Source organism: Dermacentor variabilis, chromosome 7, assembly GCF_050947875.1.
Source record: "Dermacentor variabilis isolate Ectoservices chromosome 7, ASM5094787v1, whole genome shotgun sequence".
Classification (NCBI taxonomy): domain Eukaryota; kingdom Metazoa; phylum Arthropoda; class Arachnida; order Ixodida; family Ixodidae; genus Dermacentor; species Dermacentor variabilis.
In genome coordinates, this window is record NC_134574.1 from 97,104,612 (window position 1) to 97,132,422 (window position 27,811).

A 27,811-nucleotide genomic window follows, 5' to 3' on the forward strand; every position below is an offset into this window, starting at 1 on the left:
CAGCTTGTTGTAATCGTCATTTTCAAGAGTTCAACTTTTGTTCTCACGCATAAAATCAGCCACCAACTTTTGTGTCCGTATGCCTTTAAGAAACGGAAACCTGGAGGTTCAGCAGGCGCTGGTCTGGCGGCCCAGCGACATCGCCATCGCCATTAAAGCTCTGGACTAAAAGCCTCACATTTTTAAGCTTACCATGCCAACCAGATTTTTTCTCTCTGTCACTCTCACCCTTATGCCAAAACAGTGAAGACTAAATGAAAGAATTAATCAATGAATAAATAAATAACTAAATAAATAAAGAAAATGGTCCAGTGGCGGGATTCGAAGAGAGCCTTTAGCACAAAAGCCCGATACTTTAACCATTACGTCACTCACACTTCTTCCCCGCAGCGGCATGCCTCTTACATGTATCACAATTTCGGCATATAAAACGCAGCTAATACAGCATCAATAATTAACACGTCATCCTATATCAAAAAGTTATCAAATCTCTTATATAGTGCACTCTAACAATGTAGGCCCATCCCGGAGATAGTGCAGTGTAAAGCTGTCGGGCAATCTTGGAGCTAGTGCTGTCAAAACTTTTGGAATTCGACACTTCCCCTAGTCGCCTCAGTGACAGCGCCCTTATCTCACCCATGAACACGCTCAGGAAAGGTTTGTGTTTTATCGACTTCACCTTTAAATTGAGTCGTCTTCCAACTTTTATTAATATGTGAGAACGTGGACATGATCCTCAGATGAGAAATCTATTCTATACCAACGTTACTGTTCGGAAAATGGCCTTAACTGCCGCAGGGCGGCCCTTCGTGCTAAGATGTATGCCTCTTGAGATCAAATAGACGCAGAATGTCTACTTCGATGGCCCCAACTACACCTCTATTTGTGGCTACACTCTACGCGGTAATCAGTGCACCGAATCTCCTTTCTCAAAGCCAAACAAATCGCTAACGTATAAGAAAGGTGATAGTCAGCAAAACTAATTACCAGGACGTTTATTTCATTATGAAACGAACAAGAAATGCTTTAAGCATGTCAAATAAATACAAACCCTTCCACGTCACATGAGTAAACCTTTTTCTTCAGTCCTTAGGCTCTTACACCACTAGATGTAATTCAGCGCAAATAACAGTCGAGTGTCTCCACAACAAATGTCTCTACAATGAACGCATGCCAGGAAATTACCTGCATATACTAAAGAAACCAATGTGAGTTCCTCGAACTGCTTCGACGATATGGATTTCTGTAGAACTAATCTGATTATGTTGTGGTTCTTCGCTTGCAATTGTTCAATTCTTTGGTCACGCGCTGACACCTGATAACCACCTGGTTAGACTAGACGGTAAAGCGACCCCCCCAAATAGGCGCTGGTCTCTTGTTCAGCACCGCTTTCGAAAAAAAAGCGTATTCATTTGCGCACAATTCCCAGAAAAGCACTTAGATTGTCTTAGGTTGGGTGATACCGTTTCCTGTCATGGGAACGTTCCCACCTGGAGAATTTCCGGAGAATGCGTGCACATGAAATAATGATTCGGTACCGCTACGTAAATGCGGCAGCTTAACAATTTTCTAGCCGTTCTCACCACATGACATACACGCACTCCTAGTGTTTTGACCTTTCTGACGCTTGACACAGTTATCACCGAGCAAGTGAATTCGCACGCCAAAGTGTCGCAATTGCGTGTTCGCGCCAAGCCAGGGGGGACGCAGTTTTGTGTGAAGCATAATCGTTTAGCGCATTGTTCCTGCAATTTAAATATCCCGAGCGCAAGTTCGCGTTCGCCCGCCACCGGGTCGCGCTGTGTCGCAATCCACTGTTTCGAAGTCGAGCACAACATGTTTCTCACGTTAGTGGTTCTGCAGCGAGAGCGTTGCACTGGTTAGCAGCAGCACCTCTGTCTTAGTTTGTCAAATGTGTTTTGTTGAATTGTTTCGCTTGGGAAATGAGCTCAGCCACAATGGAGGTCCGACACTTGAAGCTGGGTAGTATAACATAAAGAGCGTGAATGCATGACCGACTAGGTGCGATACAATATAACGCATTGAACCTATTGGAATGTTTTGTTTCCTCCGACAGGAGCTTTATAAATGGGTATTAATAGAAATCTGTATAACAGCTAGAAGCATCCGAAACACTAGTGTTAATTCTGTAGCTAACCCGGAGATGCAACATATGGAAGTCAAGTTTTCTGCCTTGTGTTCAAGAGCTTTAAACGCAAGCAAAACACAAACACGCACGCACGCACGCGTGCAGGCACGCTATATACATACTTTAGTACGTCGAAGTGGGAAAAAGGCCAATGATTTTATTTTATTTCGACGTTACGGCACACACAAGTAAGCCACGACCATCTCTGTTGGCCTCATGCGTCTATACAAAGTGTAAAATTAAACCTATCGGTCCCATTTGCTCTTGTTACAGTCTGCGGAATACAGATAAAGCAAGTGGAACGTAGTGTCTCCGTAGATGATCCAACACAATAGTCTTGTCCCCTTTCTGAGGAATTTCCGGCATTGTTATCACTCGGCGTGTGAGCGCGCCTCCTGTTGGCAACATCACGTTCTGCGAATCACTTCTCAACGGCAGAAGTCCGTGTGCTAATCTGTGAGCCACTATCTCGTATCACCGTGCGGCTTAAGTTTTGTAAACTTGTCGGCTTACAAATTAGCGTACGACAGAAAATACGCCCGGACAAATCTCGCTTGCATCTGCTTTTGCTGCTAAGACACGCTTCCTGTTCGAAAAAAAAAAAAGAGCATGGAAAGTGGAATGAAGACCGTTTGTTTTGCACTCGTTCTCACGGCCATTCGAATGGGCCGCACTACTGTCGTAACCGAAGGAAACTTATCTTTGTTTCCCGGCTATGCTTGTCCGGCGACCGAGGCGCAGGCAATCTACAACGTTAGACCTTTCGGTTTAGCGGAACTAGTACATGGACGCTCAGGGCGAACAAAAGAGAGGCAGCGATAACTTTTAACAAGGATTTTGTTACTGGGAGCGAAGGACATTTAAGCATTCCGCACATTACGTCCCAGACACGTGTCCACTTGCAGTAGTAACAAAATGAGCGCTAATTGTTGAAATATGCAAACTTAACAGTCTGTACTACTCGCAACGCAAAGAATAAGTGGTACTCTTTCCCGGAATTTAAATCGTTGTTGAAAGTTGACGTTGCGTGTCTGCCTCGTTCTCCATCTGCGTCCACGTACTTGGCAGCGCTACACCAAAAGAACTTCTTAATGACATATCGACCAGCGCAAATCTCAGCACTGCAACCTTAGAGCCTTGTTTTTAATATTACTAGTGTTAATACACATGTGGGGGAAGACGTGTATTATACTTCGTAACTAATATCGTGGATAAAAACGCGAACTCATATGGGGGAAGCGTGTGCAGAAAGATGCTTCAGTTTTCAGTAGTACGTGAGACGTAACTTGATATTTACGGAAACCCGGAGGGAGAGCGATTCTTTCTTATTCTCTCATAAAGCTTTGCCGACAATTATTGAGAGGTAGAACGAGGCACATTGGGAAAAACTACTTTTGACAAGCTGGGCCTAAATTTGAGTAAGAGAAAACTGACCTTTACAAGCTGAAATTGTCTGAAATACTTCCACTTTGGTAGGCTCAGAATGGGCATACAAGGAAGACCAGGAAAGGAATAATAAAAAAAAAATTATGGAGATCTCATGCACTGCTGGAATCGATGTAAGCGAAGCTCTCTGTGCTGCTTGCTTTGACTGGCGACAATCAGCGGTGATGTTGCCGCCGAATGTTCAATTTCTTCAACGTATAGTCCAATACAATAGTGCGGAGTTGATTTTAAACGTTACCTTGCGCGCACCACCGCTGCTTGTCTACGTGTAGTCCACAGAAGACGCAGAGAGTCGTGTCTGCTTGAAGAATTGTTGTCACCATTGTTCATAGTCCCTGAGAGGTTTGAGCATTGTCATTACCTCGCATGGCACATCGCATCATGTCAGAAGTGGTAAAGTTTAACTTAAATAGGGGTCCTTACGGGGCGAAATCACAATCGGGTTATGAGACACGTCGTAGTGGCGGACTCCGGAATAATTTTGGCACCCTGGTGGTATTTAACGGGCTGCTAAACCTAAGTGGACGGGCGTTATTGTATTTCGCACACGCGGAAATGCGGAAGCCGCCACCGGGATTGAATCCGCAACCTCGAGCAAATGTCATAGACGCAGAGCTACCGCGGTGGGCACCGAAGTGTTGATTTGACGTGCGACCGCTTCTGTATATGGACACCTAGAGCCTACGGTGCTTTAGTGCGGGTTTGCCTCTGCACGCCTTGCACGAAATGTACGCCTGACAAAGTTGCATGGTAATTATTTTTCAGAAATAGCAGAAACCTACCGTAACGTACCTTCACTTTGCCTCCAACCGCTGTCGTGTCAATACTAGTAGCGTTTTCTTGGCTTCTCATGTCACGTTTTTCCTCTACCTCCATCCACTGCCCTGCTCTGTATGGGAACAGCAAGCAGACAGTTGCAGTGCTGTTATTCACTCGTAGCGCGACTGCGTCGGTTCGACCAACACCTCTATCCATTCTCTACCACCTCTCCCTCCCCCTCTCTGTCATTCTATCTGCCTCCACTGTGGACTTGCACGTTAGTAGAAAGGTAAACGCTTCAGTTTCTGCGATGCTTTTGAGGGTACCACGGATAATTACAGCTGTCAAGAGGCTAATGTGGTAACCACTGGGCAATGCCACATGACATTGGGTACATGTGACGCGATGGAAAGGTCCAAATGAATTTATATTGTTGCATTTCTTCTCTGGCACGCTTTTCCATGTAAATACGCGTTCAGAACCACCTCCCGACGCTGTGTGCAAGACAGCAACATCAGCAGCGGAAAAGTCGAAGGAAGAGCCAAAGAAAGTTTATTTTTAATCTATATCCACTGCTAATATATTCTATAACTCTAATGACTTTAAATGCATTATGCTCTGTTTTTAGAGGACTGCTGCCAATTGTTCAGAGAACGTCCACCTTATGTTCTGACATTTAGTGTCTTGTTTATGGAGTTACAGTTTCTATAGTAACAGATCTTGTCAGTCTGACGAAGTCAAACAGATCATGAGTATTTGCTTGAGCGGAATTTTGATAACGGCGGTAAAAACCGTGAAAATCCCAGGCCTATTTTTAAGGTACGGTAAGTTGAGCTGCAATGTTCTGGTTCATTAAATGTGGCTCATTTAATGCCGGTGCGAGCAATTGTGTTATTTTCACCCGATGCGACGTGTATTATCATCCAGTGTTCATGTTTCTGCACAGCAGAGATCACCGCTTTTACCTTACGCAGCATTGCGACGACGAGAAAAACGATGTATGATGATTACCGAGGGAACAATGTTGATGACACAAGACATGTATCCTAGCACTTTTAATAAATCTAAAGCCCTTGTGTCACCGCGAGACGTACCTATAGTGGAGGATTGGCCAAGAACAAATGCACAAATTGGCACACAACCAACCGCCAAATTACTGGAAATGAAATCAACTATTTCATATAAATTGTTAAATATCAGTCGTTATTCCCTTTTAGAATATCCTAGGTCTGTCATATTTAGAGCTGTCTATGAGCCGACATTAAATCTGTTGATGTGCTAAATCTTCCCTTTAGAACACTGCGCTATTCCGTCGCTCCTCATTTGTCAGAAGTGTTTTATGCCGTTCTGAAAGCAGCTCACTGTGGCGTGATCAAACAATGCACTCGCGCTTGGCTCATATTGTTTAGGCTCGTAGTCCAACCCTAGATCTTCCGGGCCAAAAAATATCGCAGCGGTACCTATCCAGCAGTACGGCCCTCTCACTGAACCGCTTTGGCCACCCAAGTCGGAAAATAAACCTTCACACCACTTCCCTTGTTCTTTAGCCAAGTCTGCGGAAATGCAACACAGGTGTTTCGAGAAGCTGTAATTTGTTTTGTGCGTGTGATTGCGATTCGCACATAGTAATAAAAGCCTTCAGCACAGTAGGCTGGTACACGGTGTACTGCATTCACAGTACGCTAATATATATAAAGATGGAGAAATTGTGTGAGTATCACGCCGAAAGGAGGGCGGAAGCTAGATGCCGAAATAAGGAAGAGGACGCTAGGGGTTGGCGGCTAAGGCTGACAGAAACCGATGAAGAGTTATCCTTTATAAGAATAAAATTATTCTGTTTTACTCCTTTGTACGGTCAGATAGCGAAGAGCAAGCAAGGTTTACATGTACTGTTTACACTACAGGTCCAAGAAATTTCATAAACCCGCCAACTTGCACATCGGCATAAATTCTGAAAGTGCGAATGACGGTATTTTTCGATGGAATACCAATAAAGTGTTCAAGAGTACTTGACCGATATTATTAATACAAAGTTGGAACAAAAGTAGAGGTTCTTTCTTTTTTATTTTCTTAGCTATATTGCAATATTCTCAGCACCTTTTTTGGATACGGGAGTACATGTATTTTCGTTGGATGCTCGAGGTAATTTGTTCATTTAGACAATGAAACGAGAGGCCAGGGTTTGCTTTCTGCTCCTAAAGGAACACATACTAAGAGAAAAGCTGCCTACAAGTATTGCGTATAGTGTCGAAAGTTGCATAACTTCCGCATGTTGCGTCAAGCACATTGAAAATGATGGCTCTGCGCAAATTATTCTCTTCCGTATTGCATCGGTCATTCATAATGTAGGGATAAAACAAGCAGTAATGGCAGCTAGTCTTACCGTAAGCAAAGAATCGAGCGCTTTATCGTAGACGTGAAAAAAAATAAAGAATATAGCACGTGTCTGGTAGTGGGGAAGGGGATGGGGGGGGGGCATTGGGGACTAATTCTAGACTTCCAATTTTGCGCAGCTTGACAGATGTAGCGTCGCTTGTTTTTATTTATCTTCTTGTGTTCTTTTTCTTCCCAGTCCATTTTCAAGCAGCAGCCTTCTCGTAGACCCGTAGAGCACTTCCGCGTTCAAGGGCCGCAATTAATACCGGACCCGGACATTAATCTCTCCTAAAGTACAGCCCACGGGCTATCCAACTTGGGGGCCATTGTACTCTTCGTGAGAGCTCTTCTCGACAGTATAATTAGCGGTCATAGATGTCATGACCTCCGCTTGGATTTGCATTTTAATGGCCGTGGTGTTGCCCGCGGATGATTTCAAAGTGTGCTACGTACTTTGGTGTGCGCATGGCGGTGAGAGCTTGATAAAGCTAAAATCATATTAAGTCCGACTATCTACGTTCTGTCGGGGGACTCAAAGAGCACTCGAACGAATGCTCGAAAGACATAGAACTTACCTGAGAACGACAGAAAATTTAGATGCTTTGAAGGGATTCCCTTTAGGAAAGGTTAAGCGTGCAGACAGGAGCACCTTAAGGGGGAAGCATTAATAATAACATGAGAGTCGTGAGTAGTTTTTACGTCCACTGAATCCTGTACCGAGTTTAGGAAGTAGGGAGTAGCTGTAAAGTTGATATTTTGTTTACGGCTGCCTAGTGGTTTGGGAAAGTTAGGCGTCACTGGTGTAGAGAAAGAAAGAACATGTGAACCGCAAAAGAAAGCCTGGCAGGAATTACTTAAAACACACGAATTTAGCAGGATGTCGCATGCGCGTAGTGTATACATAGTGTTCTTTTTAGCTGCGTTAAGTTTCTGCAGGGCAAGCAGGCAGCTCCATCCAGTCAGAGATTAATCGAACATAAAGGGCCTTTAGCAGGAGGAACACAACCTAGTCTTTCGTTGCGCTGTGGCGATGGTAAATATGCTCCAAAATTTGATGACTCTTTGGTTCCGTTCAAACCTAGGAACGAATACGCGTGTCTTGTGGTCGAGGCTTGGTGTACCAATCACAACAGAAGTGCGTGTGCTGGCCAACCTGAGTCCGCTCACGTAAAGATGTAATGTCATGCCTAAACAGTTATTTCGCACGTAGACCCACCCGTGTCCCTGACTGATTGGTGGCGCTGCTTCTCTTGAGCTTGCGCAGATATGTTTCGCGGGTGGTGGTGTCATCCTTGAGCATGCATAGATAAGTTTATTGCGTCCCTCTTCTTTCGCTACTGTGCGGCCATTCAGATTATAGCACAGGCGTTTTTGTTGTCCATTTCCGTCTTCGCGTGTGTGCGTCTGCCTGCCTAACTTTTTTGTAACATAAATTATAATCTGAGGTGTAATATTAGGACGCGTTAAATAGACCTCGAAATAGGTTTCTCATTTTCTGCGACATGCCGCTTCATATCACGGAAGGCAGTACATTTCTTAAAGATTCTTGTTCCCCGGGATAAAATATAGCACTCAAAACATACTGGCGGCAAATATGAAGCTTTCGGCTTTAATTACGACAATAGTATTGTCGAGGTGCCCCTTTGGGGGTCATAATAATAAGACTGCCACTATGTATGGACATTTTCAGATAGGCAGCCTTTCTTCTGTTTGTCATTAACCATAATGATCAGCGCGATAAAAACAAAACGGCGCCGGTGATCATTAATCTCCGATGTCAGTGATATGAGCGACGCTTGGGAGTACTCACTGCGATTTCCTCCAAATGGGCACTGGTATGGTTCGCGTTTCTTGCTGCAAGGTGCTACAGTTGACACGCGAAATTATTGGTTACAGGCTGGAAGCGGAACGGAATAGTATTATTGGTTACAATATTTCAATGTCTAAAAACGACGCGCCAATTAACGGAAATGAAATAAAGCAATCGTTGTTAAGAAAAATTGCGTCCTGATGACACACCATATTATCTCTCTTCGTTATTTAGCATTTATACGGCTAAAATGGCGTAAGCAAATACATTACCATATAAAAGGAATTTGCGAGAAATATGTAAGAAATATTATACCATCATTTCCTTATATCTTATAGTGCATCGCACTCATTGGCCAATCTCCTCGACAGCGAAGGCGCGGCTTAACGCGAAGCAGTTACAAATGGTAACGCGAATTCAAAATGAACCAATATTTATGCTATTCGGCACAAAATCCTTCTATTCTTTTGTTGTCCCATGTAGTTTTACACATCTGACCTTTAGGGATTGACATTGAGCAGCCATTACAAGTCAAAAACCCCTCTTACAAATAATGTTCTGGACCCGAATGAAGCAACGCTAATATCTCGAGCGCATCGGTCCTACGCAAAGACAGGTTTACTGGGCACATCTTCGCAAAATTATCTTACGTGAGACCCTTTTGTAAGAGTACATTTCAGAGAATCTAGACGTTATAGGCATATTCTTACCGTAGGCGATGGACCGATTGCCAAGAACAATTAGCAATGAGAAAGCTTTAATAACTCGGCCGCTGCTTTTTGGGACTTGAATGGTAAAGTTTGTTTGCCACAGAACTCGCAACGCAGGAGCTAACTTTTCACTCTTTGGGTCGCGGATTCATTGCTGAACAACAAAAAAGAACAAATTGTAGAAGGTGAGAAAAAGCGCAGCAAGACAAGCGGCAGATGTGTAACAGCGTTGCTTTTCCCCCCGTCACTTCGCAGTGTCCTTACGTCACCTTCAGACACTGGCGGTCGCCGCGGACACAATAGGTCTTCGAAAACGAAGGTTCTGCGCGCACTGGCAGCAGCAGAGCTAGCGCGTTCGCCGACCCCGGTCTACCGACAGCCACGCAACCGCCGAGCGGTCACCATTAGCGATCAGGTCTTGCCAGGCGTGCCTCGTGTCATTGTTTCCGGTTCTGTGGCGGTGAGGAAAGAACACGATATATTGCCCGCTCGGTCCACGCCTCCGTTGTGGCACCAAGTACGCTGGAACGAGTTTGATCGGCCGCTACGAACATCGTTGCTGCATCTTATATACGAGAAGGCACAAGCGGTATTGTTGAGATGATTACTTTGATAGAAATTTTCATTTTGCATTTCTCGCGTTCTTTGCCTCTAACCCATCGAAACAGAAAGCAGATCCAACAAAATGACGGTTGGTAAAGGACGCTAAGGTTTTCTTTTTTCTTTTTTTTTTGATTTAGCGAGGTAGCAGAAACTGTGGATGATACAGACACGGCCTCCTCGACTGTGCATTTCAGTTTTTGTGTCGCGAAGGTCAAGGCAATGCATGATGTTTGTCGAGGGTAGAAGCCCTCGAATACACGAAATGTGCCTCAAGACCCCAGCGCGCAGCATTTTTGCGTGTATTTGCCGGTTTTTTTCAGGCTCGGCAAAACACTTTCATGTAGTGCACACTGAGCGACAGAAAGCTGTATCGGGGGTTTTTCATAGTGCTCTCCAATTTTCTCATTGACACTTTTCATCTGATTATAATATGTCAAAAGTTGAATAATTGAATAATTAAGACTAGTAAAAAAATTAGGCGGAATGCAAAACGTATTCTGATTGTTACCAAGCGACGGTCATCAACGGTAGCTATAGCTTATGTCCAGCTACGTGGCATATGCACATTTTTAAATCTTGGTGCATAGATAGTTCAGACCCGCTGCGCATAGTGGATTGTACAAGAATGAGTACCCAAGGAGTCTACCATAAATGTAGCTTACTGCAAGTCATAAAATGTGCAAATAGTTTAGCGTTTGCGGCTGACAGAAGCGTGCCATCGTTTCCCCGGCACGCCACGCCAAGGAAACAAGGCCAACTCTCTCCCTGCATGTCACAGGCCTTCTGCCAGCACAAAAGGCTTGCGGCAACCTGACCGCAGCACGAGAACATGTGTTCCGATGCGGTGTAAGTGTGTCGCCAGAACTGCACGCAATGATCAATGATTTTGTATCGGAGCAAGAAAAAGGGAAGGCGGCCACCCACACACTGTTCTTCACGGGTCACCGGTCTCGGATATTGTACGCCGGCAATATAGCAACCTTGAGTGGTGAGCTCTTTGTCAGGCTTTCCTTACCAGCGTTTGTTCGTTTATGGAATGGCTAGATGGAAACGCCATTGGTGCAAATAGCAAAAGTGAGAAGATAATAACTGAGACCTTTGACAGAGCCCATTCCGCGCAAATAAAAACGGCGAATTTTTAACACTTAATGAAGCACTGTTTATGCAGGATCAGTGTAGCTCAGCGCCCATTGAGCGGGCCATTATATTCTCGTTTAGCTAGCAGCTCAGACAATGTAACTTGGATTGGTTGTAACGATGAGCTAAGTGGAGCAATAGCGCAAGCGTGGTGCATCGTCCGTGTTTGCCGTTTCTAATTTACCGTGTTACTGTGGGGCGTTGGCCCTTAACTTAGCAGCTGGCTAACCAGTAAAAGTAGGTAGGTTAACTGACACGCTTGATTTATAATATCCCTCGAAAGGACATATGTAGGAAGATTGTGCGTCCATATTCGATTCTTCTGTAAGAAAAATACGCGTTGCAAGCTTTTCATCCACTATTCCCAGCGTGTTATTGCTAACGAAAAAGAAAAGCTTAATAAAAGCGACGAGAAATAGTCGCCGTTTTATAGACTAATGTCACGCTGTAGTAGAAAAAGAAAAACAATGTACATGGGAATATGGGGAACTTGCATTATATTGTGCTGGTGAGATATGTAGGTGATTCCTTGTTTTCCCGAATAGTTTCTAAACTAAACGCGTGCATGATCCAAGGGTGTGATCAAAGAGGCAACTGTCAGCGGACCATCGCTGCTCATACCACTTTACCCGTTTAGAGACCAAACGTCACCCTCTTCTGAGCAGGCTTCACCAATTGACATTCTACACTCCACAAAAGCGAAGAACCTGGTTGCTTAGCGAGAATCATTATATTAAAAAAAACTACGAGCGCTCTGGCCATTTCTTTATTAAAAGAACATACCTGAGAAGGCGCTTATAATATCCCTGTGTCCACCACGTGAACGCTTTTTTATTTTGGCTTTGCCGTTCCTGTTTTTTTGTTTTTCTTTCAATCCGTCATCCCGTTTCGCACATGCCGCGTACCCGATCGGACGTCCTTTTCTTGGTTTCTATTTACCGAAATATCAAAAGTTGGCATAAGTTTTCTATGCGCCATGAAATATGACACGATGAAGGAAAAGATATTCATGTCGGTTTGTATACAAAAATGAATTTGTTTATTTTGTGCCTGTGTAGTCGCTTTCATGGCAACGACTGCATATATGAGTGTGTCACATTTCATGTTCTCAGATTGCTTACACTTACATAGCGTACGGAGGGAGGAATGTGCGTCATCCTTTAATGCTACGCCCTCCTTCCTCGCAGAGCCCAAGATAATGTGTCCGAGCTTTGAGTGCCCGACGGAGTTTGGATGCCGTGTCGTACGAGAACGTTACACAGGTTGTGCTCACTGCGACTGTGCGGACATCAACAGCGCGACGATGGACAGTGATGAACGACATAGGAAGCCTTGTGAGTACCTGCGTATATTTCTGTCACCATTGAAACGTGGTAAAAAGGAAGGACAGAAAAGTTCGAAAAATGCCACCCCTGGCCCCTGAAATGTCAAATTTAGTGGCCAAAGTAGTCGATAGCGATGGCCCACTTCGAAAATTCGAACCTTGATTAAGACCTAACGTATGCTTTCTGTATTGCGGCTCTTTTCGCACTACATTACTTAGTAATGTGACTGCCGATTTTATTTTACCTGTACGCACACCAAGAAGATTAAGCTTTCTTTAAGGCTTAGAAATGTCGTTGTGCTTGAATAGCATGCTTTAAACTTCATTGCAAAGTATATGCGGGAAAAGATTTAAGTAATTATACGACGCAGTTTTTTTTTGGATGAGAGCACAGCAGTAGTATTTCATGCTGCATTGCAGCAGCACCGCAGCTGTTTCCGCAACTTCCGTGCATTTGAAAACTATATCAGCGATAGTGTTATTGCATTTCTTGTGATGTTTTCTTAAGATTGACGAGCACTAAAAAGCCCAATTTGGCGCATTTGAAGAAGCTACAATCTACAGAAATTCTAAGAGGCGGTTTTTGAATGAAATAGAAGGATCAAAATTAATTTATTGAGTAATGAGATAAACGGCAGATAACGAAACGTAGTTCCATACTGCCTGTTGACATGCCCCAGGTGCAGTTCTTTCATTGCCGTCTGATCTAAAAACCTATTCCCGAGTAACATTCCAAATAACTTGTTCTTGGTAAAATTCCTTGGTAGTGGACGAAGACATTCTATCACAATTAAAGCAAATAGAAACGTAAGAGGGATGTGCACCTCAGACAGCCCGGGGGCTGGTAGAGCGTGATGTCCGGTCCTGTGCAATTTGTGTTTGTAATGGTGCTACAATAACTCCAAACAGAGTACTTTTTAAATGTAAAAGCTGGCCTACTTTATGCGAAGTACGACAACTACGTTTGAAGGAAGGTGCGTTAAGTGTAAATAATAATCCACCTTTGTTCTGCACTATTTTGCCGCCAATTTTGTCCGCAGTAATTGTAGACGAACTCCTCGAGTGTCCTCGGTTACGCTGCCCCACTGAACATGGCTGCTACGTTCTGCAGAGGACCGGGAAGTGTCCCTATTGCAAATGCGGTGAGTAGACGTGATATTTTGGTCGCCTGGTTTATTGTTTGTTTAACGTAATGCCTAGGTATAATACAACCCAGACGTCTGTCGCTCTGGTTACAGTGTCAAAGTGTCGTCAAAGTGTCATCAGAATTTAAAAAAAAAAACTACCAATCACTGCAATGATTGCTTCATTTAGTGCACACAATTGCTCATCCCGAGCTCATAAACACTGAGAATAGTGCATATGATCTCCGGATACTTCTAAATTTCAGAACCCCTGACGTCATCTAAAATAACACTGAAAAAAAAACAGTTTATCAGCGAAATATTTCTGATTGCACCAAAGCCACATGGAGAGCATCTAGACAACTATTGCAGGATCCCGTGCAAGTTGAATAACTATGTAGTTTGGGTGCGGCTACATACGCATCTTGTCTACAGCGCCACCTATTTGCAAGCAAGACATCAAAGACACGAGGGATTGGCCTCGCCATGGCGTTATGCTTGGAAGGCTACGCGTGAGGCCCAATAGACAATGGTTCAATATCACCTCAAAATCCCTTTGTTTGCGTCATGTTCTCCGATAGCGTAAATAACGAATAGATTCTATCGACTGATTTTCGAATTTCCTAACTGCTAGCCACCGTTAAGAAGCTATGTACAGTGGCGAAAAATTTGGCTCTAGTGAATGTTCTTCAGTGACAGCATTGAGAAGTGACTCGACGGCATCTGGCAGTAACGATGGCTAGATGACGAGTGCGTGACAGCCGACGCATTACGAAGGAGTTCTATCATCGTACCTTGCTGGTGAAGCAGTGCACCGACACGGACACAGTGAAGACAAACAGGAAAAGACGACACTCGCTGCTCCTGTTTCCTGTTTCCTGTTTCCTGTCTCCTGTTTGTCTTCACTGTGTCCGTGTCGGTGCGCTGCTTCACCAGCAAGGTATGATGATCACTCACCAACTAGCCCAACTTTCCACTTTACTGAAGGATTCTACGTGCCCCAATTTGTGCGAATGGTGCCCCCCAATATTGATGCCGGCTTTACAGCTCCTACTTGCTTACATGCTTTTCTGCGCGAAAAAAAAGAAGGAACCATAAAAGGGCACATTAACAAGACGAGCGCGAGTCCTGTCTATTTAGATTTCTTTTGTTGTTCCCTTTTCTTTCGCACAAAAACATCTGTGCGAGAATATTTACCGACTATCCCACCTAGATGTTCTTATAAATTACACTCCCTAAACTGTTACAAGAAGTTGGTGAGATAGTAAACGCAAATTTCACTTGATTTGAAAGTGGCATATTTTCCCATGCAGATTCAGTTTAAATGTTCTATTGACTGTTCGTTGGGGATAAATGCGTCACCTATTATAATGCGAGAATGTATGTCAATGTTTGTGAAGACAAAAAATGCGCTTTTGCATGTGAACGTCACGCAACTACTGCATAAAGTGCCATGCTAAGAAAGCACAATGTTTATGTGTGTGTTCACACTGCTTGTGTAAGCAGAGATCACTTTGCTCGTAGAACAAGAACGTCAACATTCACTGTGAAACTAACGGGGGCAGCATGCTGTAATTAAAACATGTCGAGAAAAAACTCACTGTAGCTACTTGACAAAAAGTGCAGTATAGCGAACATGTTCTGATTAAGCGAAGCGTCAATTTATTATTTTTACACTAGAAAAACCACAACTCATGCTAATAAAATAACCTATATATTGACCCTTCCACCTCTGCGGAAGTGGTGACATTTCGAGAACAAAACTGATTCACAGTGATCAAGTGTGCAGCTTAAGAAGGTACCAATTAAATTATGCACTCTCTATTAGATTCACGGACATGAGACAGGGTTTTTCTTTAACTTACAGATTACTAATTTATAACTTCTGCGAATACCACTCGTCACAAGCTCCACACTAAGGTGTCATGGGGAAACTTGTTTCTCAATTTGTGAGAGTTGCTGTGGTTCACATGTATAACTCATTAGCTATATTCATTTTAGTGCTGCCTAATCAATGAGCGGCATACCGCGTGCCCTGTTTTACTGCTCGTTGTCACTGTATGCAGCGTTGGCGGGCAGCCTGTCATGTCCGCCGATCGGGAACTGCCCGGAGGAGTACGGATGCCTCGTCAGGCAGAGGAGAGGAAAGTGTCCCTACTGCAAGTGCGGTACGTTTCGCGGTAGAGGATGTTTGAAAGTATGTATTATGACGTATGTATGTACGAACGTTCACAAAATGCACAGACTTCATTGCCACTGTAGTTATAAATTTATATAACCCTCAAGGTGGCGCCAGTTTGGCTGTATATATATATATATATATATATATATATATATATATATATATATATATATATATATATATATATATATATATATATATATGCTACTTTCATTGATTTTCTTTTTCTTGGCTACCTTTACCTTCAAAATGCTGGAGAGAAAGTTTTCGAAGTCCTGAACACGCTGCGGCCACAGAGCCGATGAAAGTTTCTACACATAAGTGACAAAGCGACTCTGCAGCACCGCCAGGGCAGCTTTCTGCCTTAAGCTGCTGGTATGGGCGTTGTGTGAACAAAGAGCAGACAGTTTTAACGGATTGCTTCCGGTCCGCTCCGCAGATACCGGGGTATCCTGACAAATTTCAACATCAACGTGACATTAGCGGGGTCGCTCAGACGTGTACGGCACAACGCTCATACTGTCCACGGAACGTACCGAACGCTGCCCACGTTGCGCTGCGTTTTAGCGAAGCGTTATAGGTGCATCTGCTTGGTTTCTTAGTCTTTCTTTTTTCAGAGTGCATCACTGGCGTCTCTGGGTGGCGCGTATGATGAATGAGCAGAATCAAACGCAGTTCATGCAGCCACGGGTGCGCATGAAATATGAGCGGGGCAGAACGTAAGCGATGCTCTGCTAAAACTTTGCACTATCGGTTCCCGCCGTGAAGCTGTGGGCATACCACCGAGTTTGTGCTTACAGTGGTCAGATCGGTGTGGACACTGCAGTTCGAGCAAAAAACGCTGACAACGTCACTTTCTGTCCCGTCTCGTCCACCATTGAAGTGCGTGCCGTGCAACCACACAGCGGAATCATTTTTGACCACCCGCAGTTCTTTATGCTGCGATTAAATAGGAAGAGACCGGCGTTTCTTTCCTTTTTTTTGCATTTAGCCTCTATCGAAATGCGGCCGCCACAACAGGAACGCAATTCACGATTTAGAGCTCTAGAGCTCAACTGAACTATGGCGGGGGGGGGGGGGGGAAGGGTCACGCAGCGGCAGTTACATCCTCCCTCTTTCTCTATCATCTTTCGCTTCCCACTCCCTCTACCCTGACGGCACTTCGCCACGCTCCCTCACGGGTTGCAGAGTGAAGTGTCTTTCCTTTCTTTAGATGACTATCATCGGTTACTTTTCGTGGTCCATCCCGTGAAGATGCCTGCGCGCGCATTTTTAGAAGACCATCTAGGAAGTTTCAGCGCAGCGCTAAGCCATGTTATTGCTTTATATGCTAGCCCTCAGGGCGAAGCTGCCCAATTATTTTTTTCTAGAAAACTCAAAGACGAAAAAAGAAGGCACTTACTGTATATTCACCTCAAGGCCGTTTACTGATCGGGCAGTCACCGCTAAAAGAAGCTCTGAAGTATACAGGTAGCGAGAAAAATCTAATTGCATGACCCGCAGGGCTGAAGCAAGAGTAGCATTCCTCGGGCGCACTTTCCACGTCCGCACTTCGTGGCATCCCCGACAAGCAGCCGCGTCGTGGTAGAAGGCAGGCATATACGCGAGGGGTGCATGAGGCCCACGCCGAAGGCGAGGTTTCGCAAATGTCCGTGCTGATGGGCCGGAGCACCTGGCCAGACAACTTTCCAAAATTGCGCCCGGAAGCCAGACGCGACGTGCGAGCTCATGCGTAACGGAGTGCGTGACCCCCTAATCGGTCACTTCCATGTATACACACGCTTCTTGGCTTGCATAACGACGAGGCAACCTCCGTGTTCCGTTGGAGACGCAAGCGCCTTTATATAAAACAGTTCCTCCCAGCACCCCAACAGTGGCGTTGAGCGAACGAGAAGCGTGTGACACGGCTTTTTAACATCAAAAGACAAGAGGCCTTTCTCGGCACTGCGTGGACGATTGTCCCCCTTGACAAGTGGCGAGAAGCAGAGAATTGCCGTGCCAGAAAAGTGACCTACCTGACCCATATTGGGCGAATGTGCTGGCGTATGTAGCAGTTCACACTGACTGCGCAGCTTACGGAGTTGAAAACTGGGTGTGATTATATGTACGATACACGCTTCGGCATACGCAGGCTGTGATAGAGGCGAACGCACTCAGAGGTGAGAACGGGCAATCTGCGGTCAACCTGAGCTCGTCTTGCACGCATGTTTAAATTCTACCTCTCAAAAACAAAGACGTCGTCGGCTACCGTAAGGCAGGCAAATGGTACTTAAAAACAGTTGAATAATCAATCTGGCTGAACCTAATGTTCCGCATAAGTGTCTGCTTTTTTACCGGAACTGAAAGCTAGTATGGAAGAGTGCGAAAAAAACATTTAATTTTTTTTTCGTGATGGACCAAAGTAGTCCTCATTGTTAGCCAAATTGCAACCTGTTGCTTTAGACAATTTCAAAGTTGTCTAGCAGGGCTCAAGGAAGGGCACAAGGCCACACGGCGATGTGACTATTCAGGAATTAGGTGTGGGTGCATTTTCTATTCCAATACAAGTAGAATAAGATGTAGTTTGTTTTTTAACAATATGCTAGCATAGAACAAGAACGATCAATGCACAAAAAGACAGGGTAGATACGACCCAGACAGATACCTATCCAAACCCCTCCACCTTGCACATCATCTACCCGGACATGTACCCAGACGATGCTTGCCCCTCGTGCGGGGTCACGGCGACACTCGCACACGTGCTCTGGGAGTGCAGAAACGCCCCGCCCGATTCTACCTCCGACAAGTGGGAGAAGACCATATGAAGCCCACTCCTACAAGACCAGCAATGGGCCGTCCAGCAGGCTCGACCAGCGGCCGTCAGGCACTCCCTGTCGGTCCTTGCGTGGGAGACGCCCACTGCGCACTGACGTGCGTCCTGCAGAACTTTTATTGAAGTTTTTCCAATCCAATCTAATACGACCCACGACTGCCAGTACGACTGCCCTGTTCTTCAATTGCGGTGTGAAGATTGCAAGGAATTGGCCCAGGGTTCCTCCACATCCTATGCGAACCCCCCCCCCCCTCTTCTTTCATACGCACTGCTGTTTTAGTCACCACAGCAGGAAACTCTGTCGCAAGCAGGAGTGCACTAAAAATTTCGTGGGTGGCAGCGATTGAAGCGTGAACTTGACCCAGCCAGGCGTTTTGTTATAAAAACAGATGTAGGGTCGCAAGCGCGCGCTCATTCTTCACTGACCGTGAAGTACGCAAACAAAAAAAAATCGACGTGCTCGCTTTGCCTCTCTTTTCCTCGTCATCCTTGTCATCCAGACAAAACGCCAGTAATCTCTTGTTATCATAAAACGACAACTGCTGCATCGGCCTACAGCAATGGCCTTTGGGGAATACATATTATGCTTAGAGGCCGATTCATGTAAAATACACACTTTTTGGAAAAGCAGATCCTTAGCATCATGGAAAAAACTATGGTATGTAGTGATCGCGGCTAAGAAAGAGAATTTTTGCTCTCTTTCTTGTCCCTGCCCATCGGTGCTAATTGAGAAATCAGGGGTCGTGCATCTCAAATGAAGACAGCCTTCGTTATGCAGAGTTAAAACCCTAAGGTGATAATTCAACATCCAACATACTGCTTGCTGACAATATCATTAAGCTATTGCTGTCAACACAGGTCCTCGGTGCCGGCCTAGCGAAATTGGGCGGCTCATATACCGTATACCAGGCTAGGAAAATTCCAATCAGTCCTCACTGCGCGACTGTCTGCATGCGTGTATATAGTTTTAGAAATAGGCATGCGTAACATAATTGCAAAACCACAAGGCTGAACCCGAAGGGGTTTCACATTTGCTCTTCAATTTCTGTTTCGCAATACAGCGCGTTTTCGTAAATGCAAATCAATATTTCAGCATTACTAAGGCATCTGTTCATTGCACTAATGCTCAGCATACCTGGTCCGTATATCAGGGTATAAGAAAACTCTTCAACAATGAGTCGCTCCGTGGGGTCGTAAATTCACCCAGCAGCGTTTTGCGGCCAGCGGATCAGGTACTGAGCATTGATGCGATGAAGAGATCCCTTATTAATGCTACCGAATTGATTTACATTTGCGAAAAAGCGCTATATTGCTGAACAGAAACTGAAGAGCACATATGGAACCCGTGCGGTTCTGCCCTGTACTTTCGCAATTATGTCACGCATGCCCATTTCCACAAAATTCACGCATGCAGACACCCGGGCAACGAGGAGGGATTGGAGTTTTTATAAGCAGGGCGGTGCCGCGCTTCTTTATTAAGAAGGCGGCCAATTTGAAAATACTCGGAAGAAATCTGCGGTTGTCGCGCATCATGTAGCAACGACAGTGACGTGTTGACAGTTGTAACGAGAATACGCACTTGCCAATATGCTTCCGTTGCCGTGCTCCCACCCGAATTCACCCCCCTTCATTTGTCGCCCTTTTAAACCATCCTACGTTCACTTCTAACAAAGCCATCTCCTCTGCCAGCGAACCGCCATCTCTCGGCTATTTAGAAGCGCCAAAACCTGGCTTGCGGTGATGCCCGCGGTGACGCTGTATGCCGCAAGTCTTATGCGCCGTAACGGCGCCCGACGCTCGAAACTAACTTTTGCAAACAGGTTTAAAGCAATCAAACTCTAGACACTTGTTTCATTCTTGCTACTTATTTGCGTCATGCCTTTGTAACGTCGATGAAGACCGCTTTAAAACTGTCCGACCTTGCAGTGCGTCATGTTTCAGCTTTGTCCCGTTCATGAAATTGGTTATTAATTATGACACCGTTTTGAAAAACACCTTTTTTCCCTTCTCCTTCATACATTTCATCTATGTCAGACTGCTGCTTCGGACACTCTTATCTCTGATTGTAAAAAAAAAATGACTTTTTCTTTACCTTGGTTTTTGATAAATTGAATTTATATGGATTTGGCTTTTTACCCTTCCAGTGTGGAACGCCTTTGAACCCTGAGAGCACTGGCGATAAATAAATAAATAAAGGATGGAATGGGCAGGAGTAGGCTGCACTCGTATTCATTCTGATTGTCGGTCGGACACCTGACCATATCGTCGGCCAGGTACACTTTAGTTCAGAAAGTATTGACATCAACAGCTCCATTTGTTGCTATAACATGTCATAAAATGGAAACTTTGTGCCTCGTACCACATAATACCGAGTTTAGCTCGACGTCTGCAGTCTTCACTGTGGCGCCCAATAAAACGTTGCTTGAACGATTCCGTAGACCAGGTAGGAAGGGTAGCTTGTATAATTTCAGGAACTTTCCCACCTTTGACACTTCCTGCACAGTTCGGTCTCGAACACATACAAAAAAAAGAAAGCTTGTCTCAGATGTTTTTAGCGCTCATGTTTTATGTTCTCACGCAGGTTACATGAAGCAAGGCCCACGCAGTGGGGGCTAGAATCAGTGGAAGAAGACGCCTGCACGACCGGCACGACAAGCGTGTGGACAGTGAACAGATTGCGCGGACCCTGCATTTGCTCCGAATTCTACCACATATGTCATATTGGATATTATACAAAAACTCGCCACTTTCCGAGAATGCTTCGCTCGATCCTCTTTATTTAAATCACACTATATAATGAATATTATTAAATTATGTTTGACTAATACGAAGTAAATAACCTACTCGCCGAATAAAAACGTGTGCGCATTAACACGCACCACTCTATTACACGTTGAGCCCTGCTCTTTTCTACCTGTCGTAATCGTTGGGCCGCGTATAATGTTACTGTGTTTCGCCGGGGAGAGGGGGGGGGTGTTCAAGCTACATAGTTTGATAACCCTCCTTTATGAGTGAGCCCTCTGCAACCTGCTGTTTGTTTTCGTCATAAACAGTTTATAATAAATATTCCTTTCAGTTGTACCTTTCCACCAAACACGGCAGTTATTGCCAGCACGGTTATGAAATGAAAGTGCTTCCTGCGGGCTCGTTCCTTTTCCATGCCCTCGAACAGGTGAGTCCGCCAATGCAAACCAATGCGTGTGAACTGGAAAGTCCTTTTCTCCGGCATTTGTGTTTCCAGTGTCTGCTTGTTTTAAGTCGGTCATATTCGGTTTCGGCTCAGGTACTTCCAGAAAAGTTGCTAACATTACAATGACAGTTGCGATTACATTGAATTTTAGACTAAGCACTGAGTCTCCTGAGGCGACAAAAGAGGCAAGTTCTCTAAGCACATTTTAAGTGCCGCCGGTAATTACGTTTCAAAATAAACATAGGCCTGTACAAATATTAATCGCTGAGTATAACTTAAATTTACGCACTAGTATCGAAATAGCTGCACATACAGCTCGTCGCAATTTTATGTTCATAAGTTGCAGACACAGGAGGATGGCTGATATTTGACTTTTACGCCCTTCTTGTCGGTTTCATTACGTGTTTAAAGGCATGGGTGTGCCTCTAACTACCAACGAGACAGTCACTTTTAGGCCGCCTATTGTGCATTCATATTGAAAAGAAGAACTGGAATTTCGCTTAGTTGGCGCAGGTTCATGGCAGTGTGATGGGAAAAGAATGGTATTTTACGTGCCAAAACCAGCATCTGATTATGAGGCACGCCGTGGTTCGAGTTTCCGTAATGATCTTGGGACACCTGGCGCTTTTGAAGGCGCATTTAATTCTTAGCACACGAGCGTTCTTACATTTTGTGTCCATCGTATTTTGGGTGCCAAGACTGGCATCGAACTCTCGATTTCAAGCTCAGCGATGTAAAGATGTATCGACGTAAATACTAGGCTATAGCGGTGGGTTTCGTGTCGTAATATACAGAAACAAAAGGCAGGTGAGAATGGTACAGCGATTCATTGTCCAATTTTAGGGAGCATGTATGAGAACTGTCTTCATATAATTATTTCAGTTGGGATATTAATATATATTTAGCTGCCGTAGCGCTGTTGTCCGCCTCATTCACTTGTGTGTTCTGTGTTGCACCCGATAGATCCCATAGTGAAATGTTTTGTACTTTCGAGGGTGATAAATGATGTATACCATGGCTAACATCCCCGAACTTATCGGATAAGATCGACCCGCTGATTGCGATAATTGTACTGTTCTCTTTTTTGCGAGTTTTTGTTACGATTGAACAAGACGATGGTTACTACAGACGATATGAAGACAGCGTGAAACAAACTTTATTGGCGCTGCAGAATTCTCGTGCCAAATATTTCGATGCGCAGAAGGTAGTCTGAATTATTGCACAGTATTCAAGCACGACTTTTCTGATCGCACTTGCTGTTTCAGCTCACTGTGGCGTACGTGAAAAATACAGCACGTTTTTAAGACATTAGACAATTAGAGCCCAATTTGCGGTAAACTTGTTTGCGACATGAACATATCAGATATGAACTAGTGTTCCATCTCATTATTACGCATTTTCTTCTGCGCAGGAAAATTTAAGTTCAATAGTACTTGATCAAAATCTAATAAAAAAAGAACCTTATTCTCGCCGTGTACAGAAGTGCATCCGAGAAATTATAAGAATGACAACTTGCGTGGTCCAAGCATATGCACTGAGTAATACAATGCCCAGGGTAAACGTGATACGTTATATCAAAGCAGACAGACAATACTTTGGGCAATGGCGCACTAGGGCTTCTTTCCCAGCACGTACACCTGTTTGCCTCTGCGGCAGTCGCAGTAGGGGCAGGCCCCAGACCTCAACACGCGCCGGCAACGTAGACCACAATAGATGGATGGACAAGCGCGTGGACAGTGGCAACGTCGACAACCATCGGCTTCCAGGACCATCTTGCAGTCGCTTTCTTGGCTGAAGCCCTGACAAGTAGTTACTTCTTTTTCCTCGTCGTAGTCATCATGCTCGCCAGGATTACAGGATTCTGCGTAAGGGATGGTTGCCGGTGGGCTGATATTGCATTTGCAGGGTAATATCACACCAGTATGAAACGCCAACACAACACAAAAAACGACAAGGCACATTTGCCTTCCCATCTACACCACTGTTTGACGTTGGGGTGTCTCATTCACAGGGGGTATTGTCGTTGCCCATCTCAGTTGAATGCTTTGCCGCGCAAGATGCTTGATTCGTTGAAAAGGCACTGCTGTATTACTAGAGGACCCGATATTGTGCATCAAATTGTGACCTAACTGTTCACCTAACAGTGAATGTGACTTAACACTGTGCATTCTCAGACACTGTGTGTCTGTACCTGACACTTACGATGTGTGTGACACTGCGACTCTTTGATAGACTCAATGTACAGGGCTCACATAGCTTTCTACTAAAATCATGAGTTCGACGGAAGGTCGTCTGGTGGGATTGCTCATAGTCAAGGGTAAAACGGACACCAACCAAAAATAATAAAACAAAAGAAACCAAGACGTTTCGGCGCCCATACGGGGGCCTTGTTCACAATCTGGTTTGAACTGCTTCAGAGTACGGGTTTTGAACAAGGCCCCCATATGGAAGCCGAAACATCTTGGTTTCTTTTCTTTTAATGTTTTTAGTCGGAGACCGGTTTTTTTATTTATTGAATACTGCCAACTGCCCATAAGCGGCCAAGGGCAGGAGTGGGTACAAGTTGAAAGTAGAACAAAAGCAAACATACACTCCTGGCGATAGCATAAAGTTATAAAATGAATACTCTCCAAGACACAGAGGAAACAACGTTGACAGAAGTTATGCAACACTTGACAATTTACCAATGAGGACAGCAGATATAATTTATAAAATATAATCAAAGGCATTCACCCACGAACAAACATAAAGAAGGCAAGAATATAATACTCACAATCACTGAGCAAAACTGCGAATAGATTTTGAACAAGGATCTCAATGATTTATGCTACAGGTCACGAAAATTAAGGGAATGCTAGCACTACGCTATATCATGTAATCTTTAAAAACAGTAAGGAATGAATAGATTTATGGCACGTTTACAATCGTTGGTGGCAAAGCGTTGCACTCTGCTATGGATCGGGGAAAGAAGGAAAAATGATCTGCATAATGCTTGTCTGAGGCATTACAATTGTTTTATCATGTTTCCATCTGGTTGGTCTGGCTCTGTTAAACTGCATGTAAGTGTTGAAGTCTAATTTAGTGTTTCTGTTGATTTTATTGTAGAATATTTGTAGCCGATAATATTTTGTGGCGTTTCCAGTGTTTGAATGCCGTTTCTTTTCATGAGATTGCTAACAAACATGTGCCTGCCGTACGAGTTCAAGATGAATCTTATCGCTCTTTTCTTAACACTTTCAAGCGCGTTAATGTCTGATTTGGCACGCGGGTCCTAAAAGACGTCACCATATTCCAGTTGGGATCCTATTAGTGATGTATAAGCGGCCAACTTGGTTTCAAATGTGCAGTGTTGCAGGCGATTATTCAGGTGCCAAAGTTTTCTTGAAGCTACTGAGACAATGTGTTTAAAATGACTACTGCAATTCAAAGTTGATGTAACGTATATTCATAGGTATTTGAATTCAGTCACAGTTTATAATGAAACTTAGTTTATTCTGTAAGTGTGGACTATCGGGTTCTTCTTACGAGCCATGGTCATTTGGGTGTATATCTATATATTTAGGTTTACGTGCAACGATGCCCACCATCGTTATTCTTGACTCAAGTTCTCTGCTGCCTAATTGATACCTTGTTTACACATTCTCTTCGTTTATAGATTATTTCATACTCCTTATCCTTCCTCAGAACAGGGTAAACAACCGCACATGCCCTCTTGTTAACCTCCCTCTCCCCAGGGGCCTATACCGTTTACCCTCACGGACTAGCCTGCTAGGAGTAGGAAGGCACTCGGGGAGCTGTAGAAAAGGTTAGGTATGTCAAGCGTTGGAAGGGCGGGAAGGAAGTGCTCGCTGAACGCTCCGTACTGCAAGATGGCATGTTCGGCACATACGCCCCCACCTCTCAATCTGCCAATATCTCTGTCATTTCGTTACTTCATATATATAGAAAGCAAGGCATATATATATATATATATATATATATATATATATATATATATATATATATATATATATATATATATATATATATATATATATTGTAATGAAGAAGAAGAGCACAAGAACAAGGCCAGCCAGATCGTCTCTTCGTAACCGAGGAGGTTATATATATATATATATATATATATATATATAAAAATTTGTTATGGGTCTACTGCCAAATCGGACGTGACAGCACATTCCGCAGACCATGCACTGCTTCAGTGAAGCACTTAAGAGGAAGCTTTAGCTCGAGTGCTCCTATCTAAATACATGTAAAAGGAGAATTCGTTTTTCTCGGCAACCACTGCACCAAATTTGACGAGGTTTGTTGCATTTAAAAGACAAACTTAAAATCTAGTGACTGTTGGTTTCGAATTTTTGAGTTAGATTGTCAATTTTTATTAAAAATTGGCAAAAATAGAAAATTTTCAAAAAACGAAACTATCTAGTTTACAACTCTGTAACTTAACCACTAAAAATGATAATACAATTCTGTGAATTGTATCTAATAACACATCTAAAGCGGACAAAATTGATATGTTACACATAAATATAAAAAAATTTAATCATAGAGAAATACAACTTTTGCAAAACCGTTGTAACCAACGTAACAAATTCACATAAGATGTGAAATGACATACTGAATTTGTCCGCTTTGAATGATCTAATGGATGCCGTTTACAGAACCGCGATATCTGTTCTTGATGCAGAGCTATGAATTTATAAACTTCGTGCTTCTATTTTTTTCAAATGGTCAAATATTTGAAAATCGTTTTAAGAAAATTCAAGCCCTAAATCGAAATTCCGCTTCCAACAGTCACTAGAATTTAACATTCTCTTTCAAATGCGACAAATTTCATTAAAATCGGTCCAGGGGTTATCTCATAAAAACGTTTTTGCGTTTTACATGTATTTGAATAGGCCGCGTCGGAGTTGGGCCCGAGCTAAAGCTTCCTCTTAAGTACTGGATCATTGGCAATTGCCGAACGCTGTGCACTACCCCTATTTCTCTGCATGAATGTCACATTAAATATGGTGAGTGAATTACGGCGTAAAGACGGAAGCTAGGACATCATCTTTTCAGGACAACACGTACTGTCAGAAGATGGCGAAGGACGCAACACCGAATAGGTATTAGGGTGTAGCACGTGCTTTGAAGGCTGGCTATGTGCAGCACCGTCCACTGTTAAAGAAAACACTTAGTTAGCACGGCAACAAATATAACTTGGAACATATATCATCCAATATAAAGACATAGAATTCTTGCAGGTGATGCGTTAGGTTCTCAAAGGAAAACAATATTTCTGAGGTCTTTTTCTTTTAACTGACCTTTAGTAGGGCATTAAATAAAAATTTGGTGTAATGTCTTGCAAAGTAAGTTAGTGTTGGATAAATAAGCTGCGTGGACGGATTTGTCCTTGTTCACAAAAACACCAGCCGAATGATTTGAGAACATTTAGTAGGAGCTGCTGGTGATAACATAAACTTCAAGAGATTGAGAAAAAAATGCCTCACTTACTTGGAGGAGCACTCTGTGCGCACTTGGTGACAAGAACCACCAAGATCAAACAGGCCACAACTCTTAGGGCCATGTTCAAAAAGCGGCGCTCTGTAAGGGCAGGTACAAACAGAAGCAAGAGACAAGAGAAAGAGTACGTCATTTATACAGTCAGAGTGTAACGTAATTACGCAATTATATATATCGCAGTTCCTTCCGGAAAAAAAAACATCCACAAGGAATCCGAAAATGTGGAAAAGGATTGTTGTGTGGATTACGCACACCAAACTGCTATAGAAGAATAGGCGCGTGGTATGTTTGACTCCACAGCTTGTAATTTACCCAATAATATTGATATAAATATGGGACTACTGTATAATTACATGAATAGGTTCCATGTGGTTCTTGAAATGAGAGCGCAGAGTGCTTTGTCTTATATTGTAGATGCGCTGCTAGCCAAAATATGTGTTGTTACGACTGGCCTGCGGGATGAACAATATGTGTCACGGCCCGAAGCTACGCCGAAAGCTCCGATGTTTCAAATACTCTGAGTCGGCCGTAACAGTTGAAAAACACCAAGGGAGCCACAACGATGAAAAAAGATTCGTATTTGCGCGCGCATTACTCTCTCCTTCCCCAAGGCGGCCCCGACGCCCCCGACGCCCTGACGGCTGCGTGTGCTGCTGTTTCTGGTGCTCTTTCTCTCCCCCT

The 27,811-nt window shown here is 43.9% G+C and overlaps 2 protein-coding genes across 3 annotated transcripts in view; one reads left to right on the plus strand and one right to left on the minus strand.

Moving 5' to 3' along the window:
• Positions 1-21,324, plus strand: part of LOC142587657 (uncharacterized) — a 57,398-nt gene extending 36,074 nt beyond the window's left edge. Inside the window, exons 2-5 of the mRNA XM_075698819.1 lie at positions 12,178-12,324; positions 13,355-13,456; positions 15,505-15,606; positions 21,014-21,324. Of these exons, the coding sequence (XP_075554934.1) occupies positions 12,178-12,324; positions 13,355-13,456; positions 15,505-15,606; positions 21,014-21,048 (386 nt within the window). The 3' untranslated portion in view covers positions 21,049-21,324. The remainder of the gene's footprint in view (positions 1-12,177; positions 12,325-13,354; positions 13,457-15,504; positions 15,607-21,013) is intronic.
• A 1,432-nt stretch (positions 21,325-22,756) lies between these two features.
• Positions 22,757-27,207, minus strand: LOC142587658 (uncharacterized). Of its 2 annotated transcripts, XM_075698820.1 has the most exons (3): positions 27,122-27,207; positions 26,699-26,785; positions 22,757-23,483 (listed from the first exon to the last, which is right to left on the minus strand). In XM_075698820.1, exons 1-3 carry the CDS (start codon positions 27,192-27,194, stop codon positions 23,233-23,235), a joined length of 411 nt encoding a protein of 136 aa, XP_075554935.1. In that variant the 5' UTR covers positions 27,195-27,207; the 3' UTR covers positions 22,757-23,232. The 2 variants fall into 2 exon arrangements, with proteins under 2 accessions (XP_075554935.1, XP_075554936.1); XM_075698821.1 differs by lacking the exon at positions 26,699-26,785.
• Positions 27,208-27,811: the final 604 nt, after the last annotated feature.

What these genes read in the sequence shown, in the direction of transcription:
- LOC142587658 (XM_075698820.1), bottom strand. Translation starts at nt 27,194, where the DNA reads ATGGCCCTAAGAGTTGTGGCCTGTTTGATCTTGGTGGTTCTTGTCACC. An exon ending in CGCACAGAGTGCTCCTCCAA is followed by an intron (nt 26,786 to 27,121) that starts GTAAGTGAGGCA and finishes TTTCTTTAACAG; the next exon opens with TGGACGGTGCTGCACATAGC. An exon ending in TCCTTCGCCATCTTCTGACA is followed by an intron (nt 23,484 to 26,698) that starts GTACGTGTTGTC and finishes TCCCTTACGCAG; the next exon opens with AATCCTGTAATCCTGGCGAG.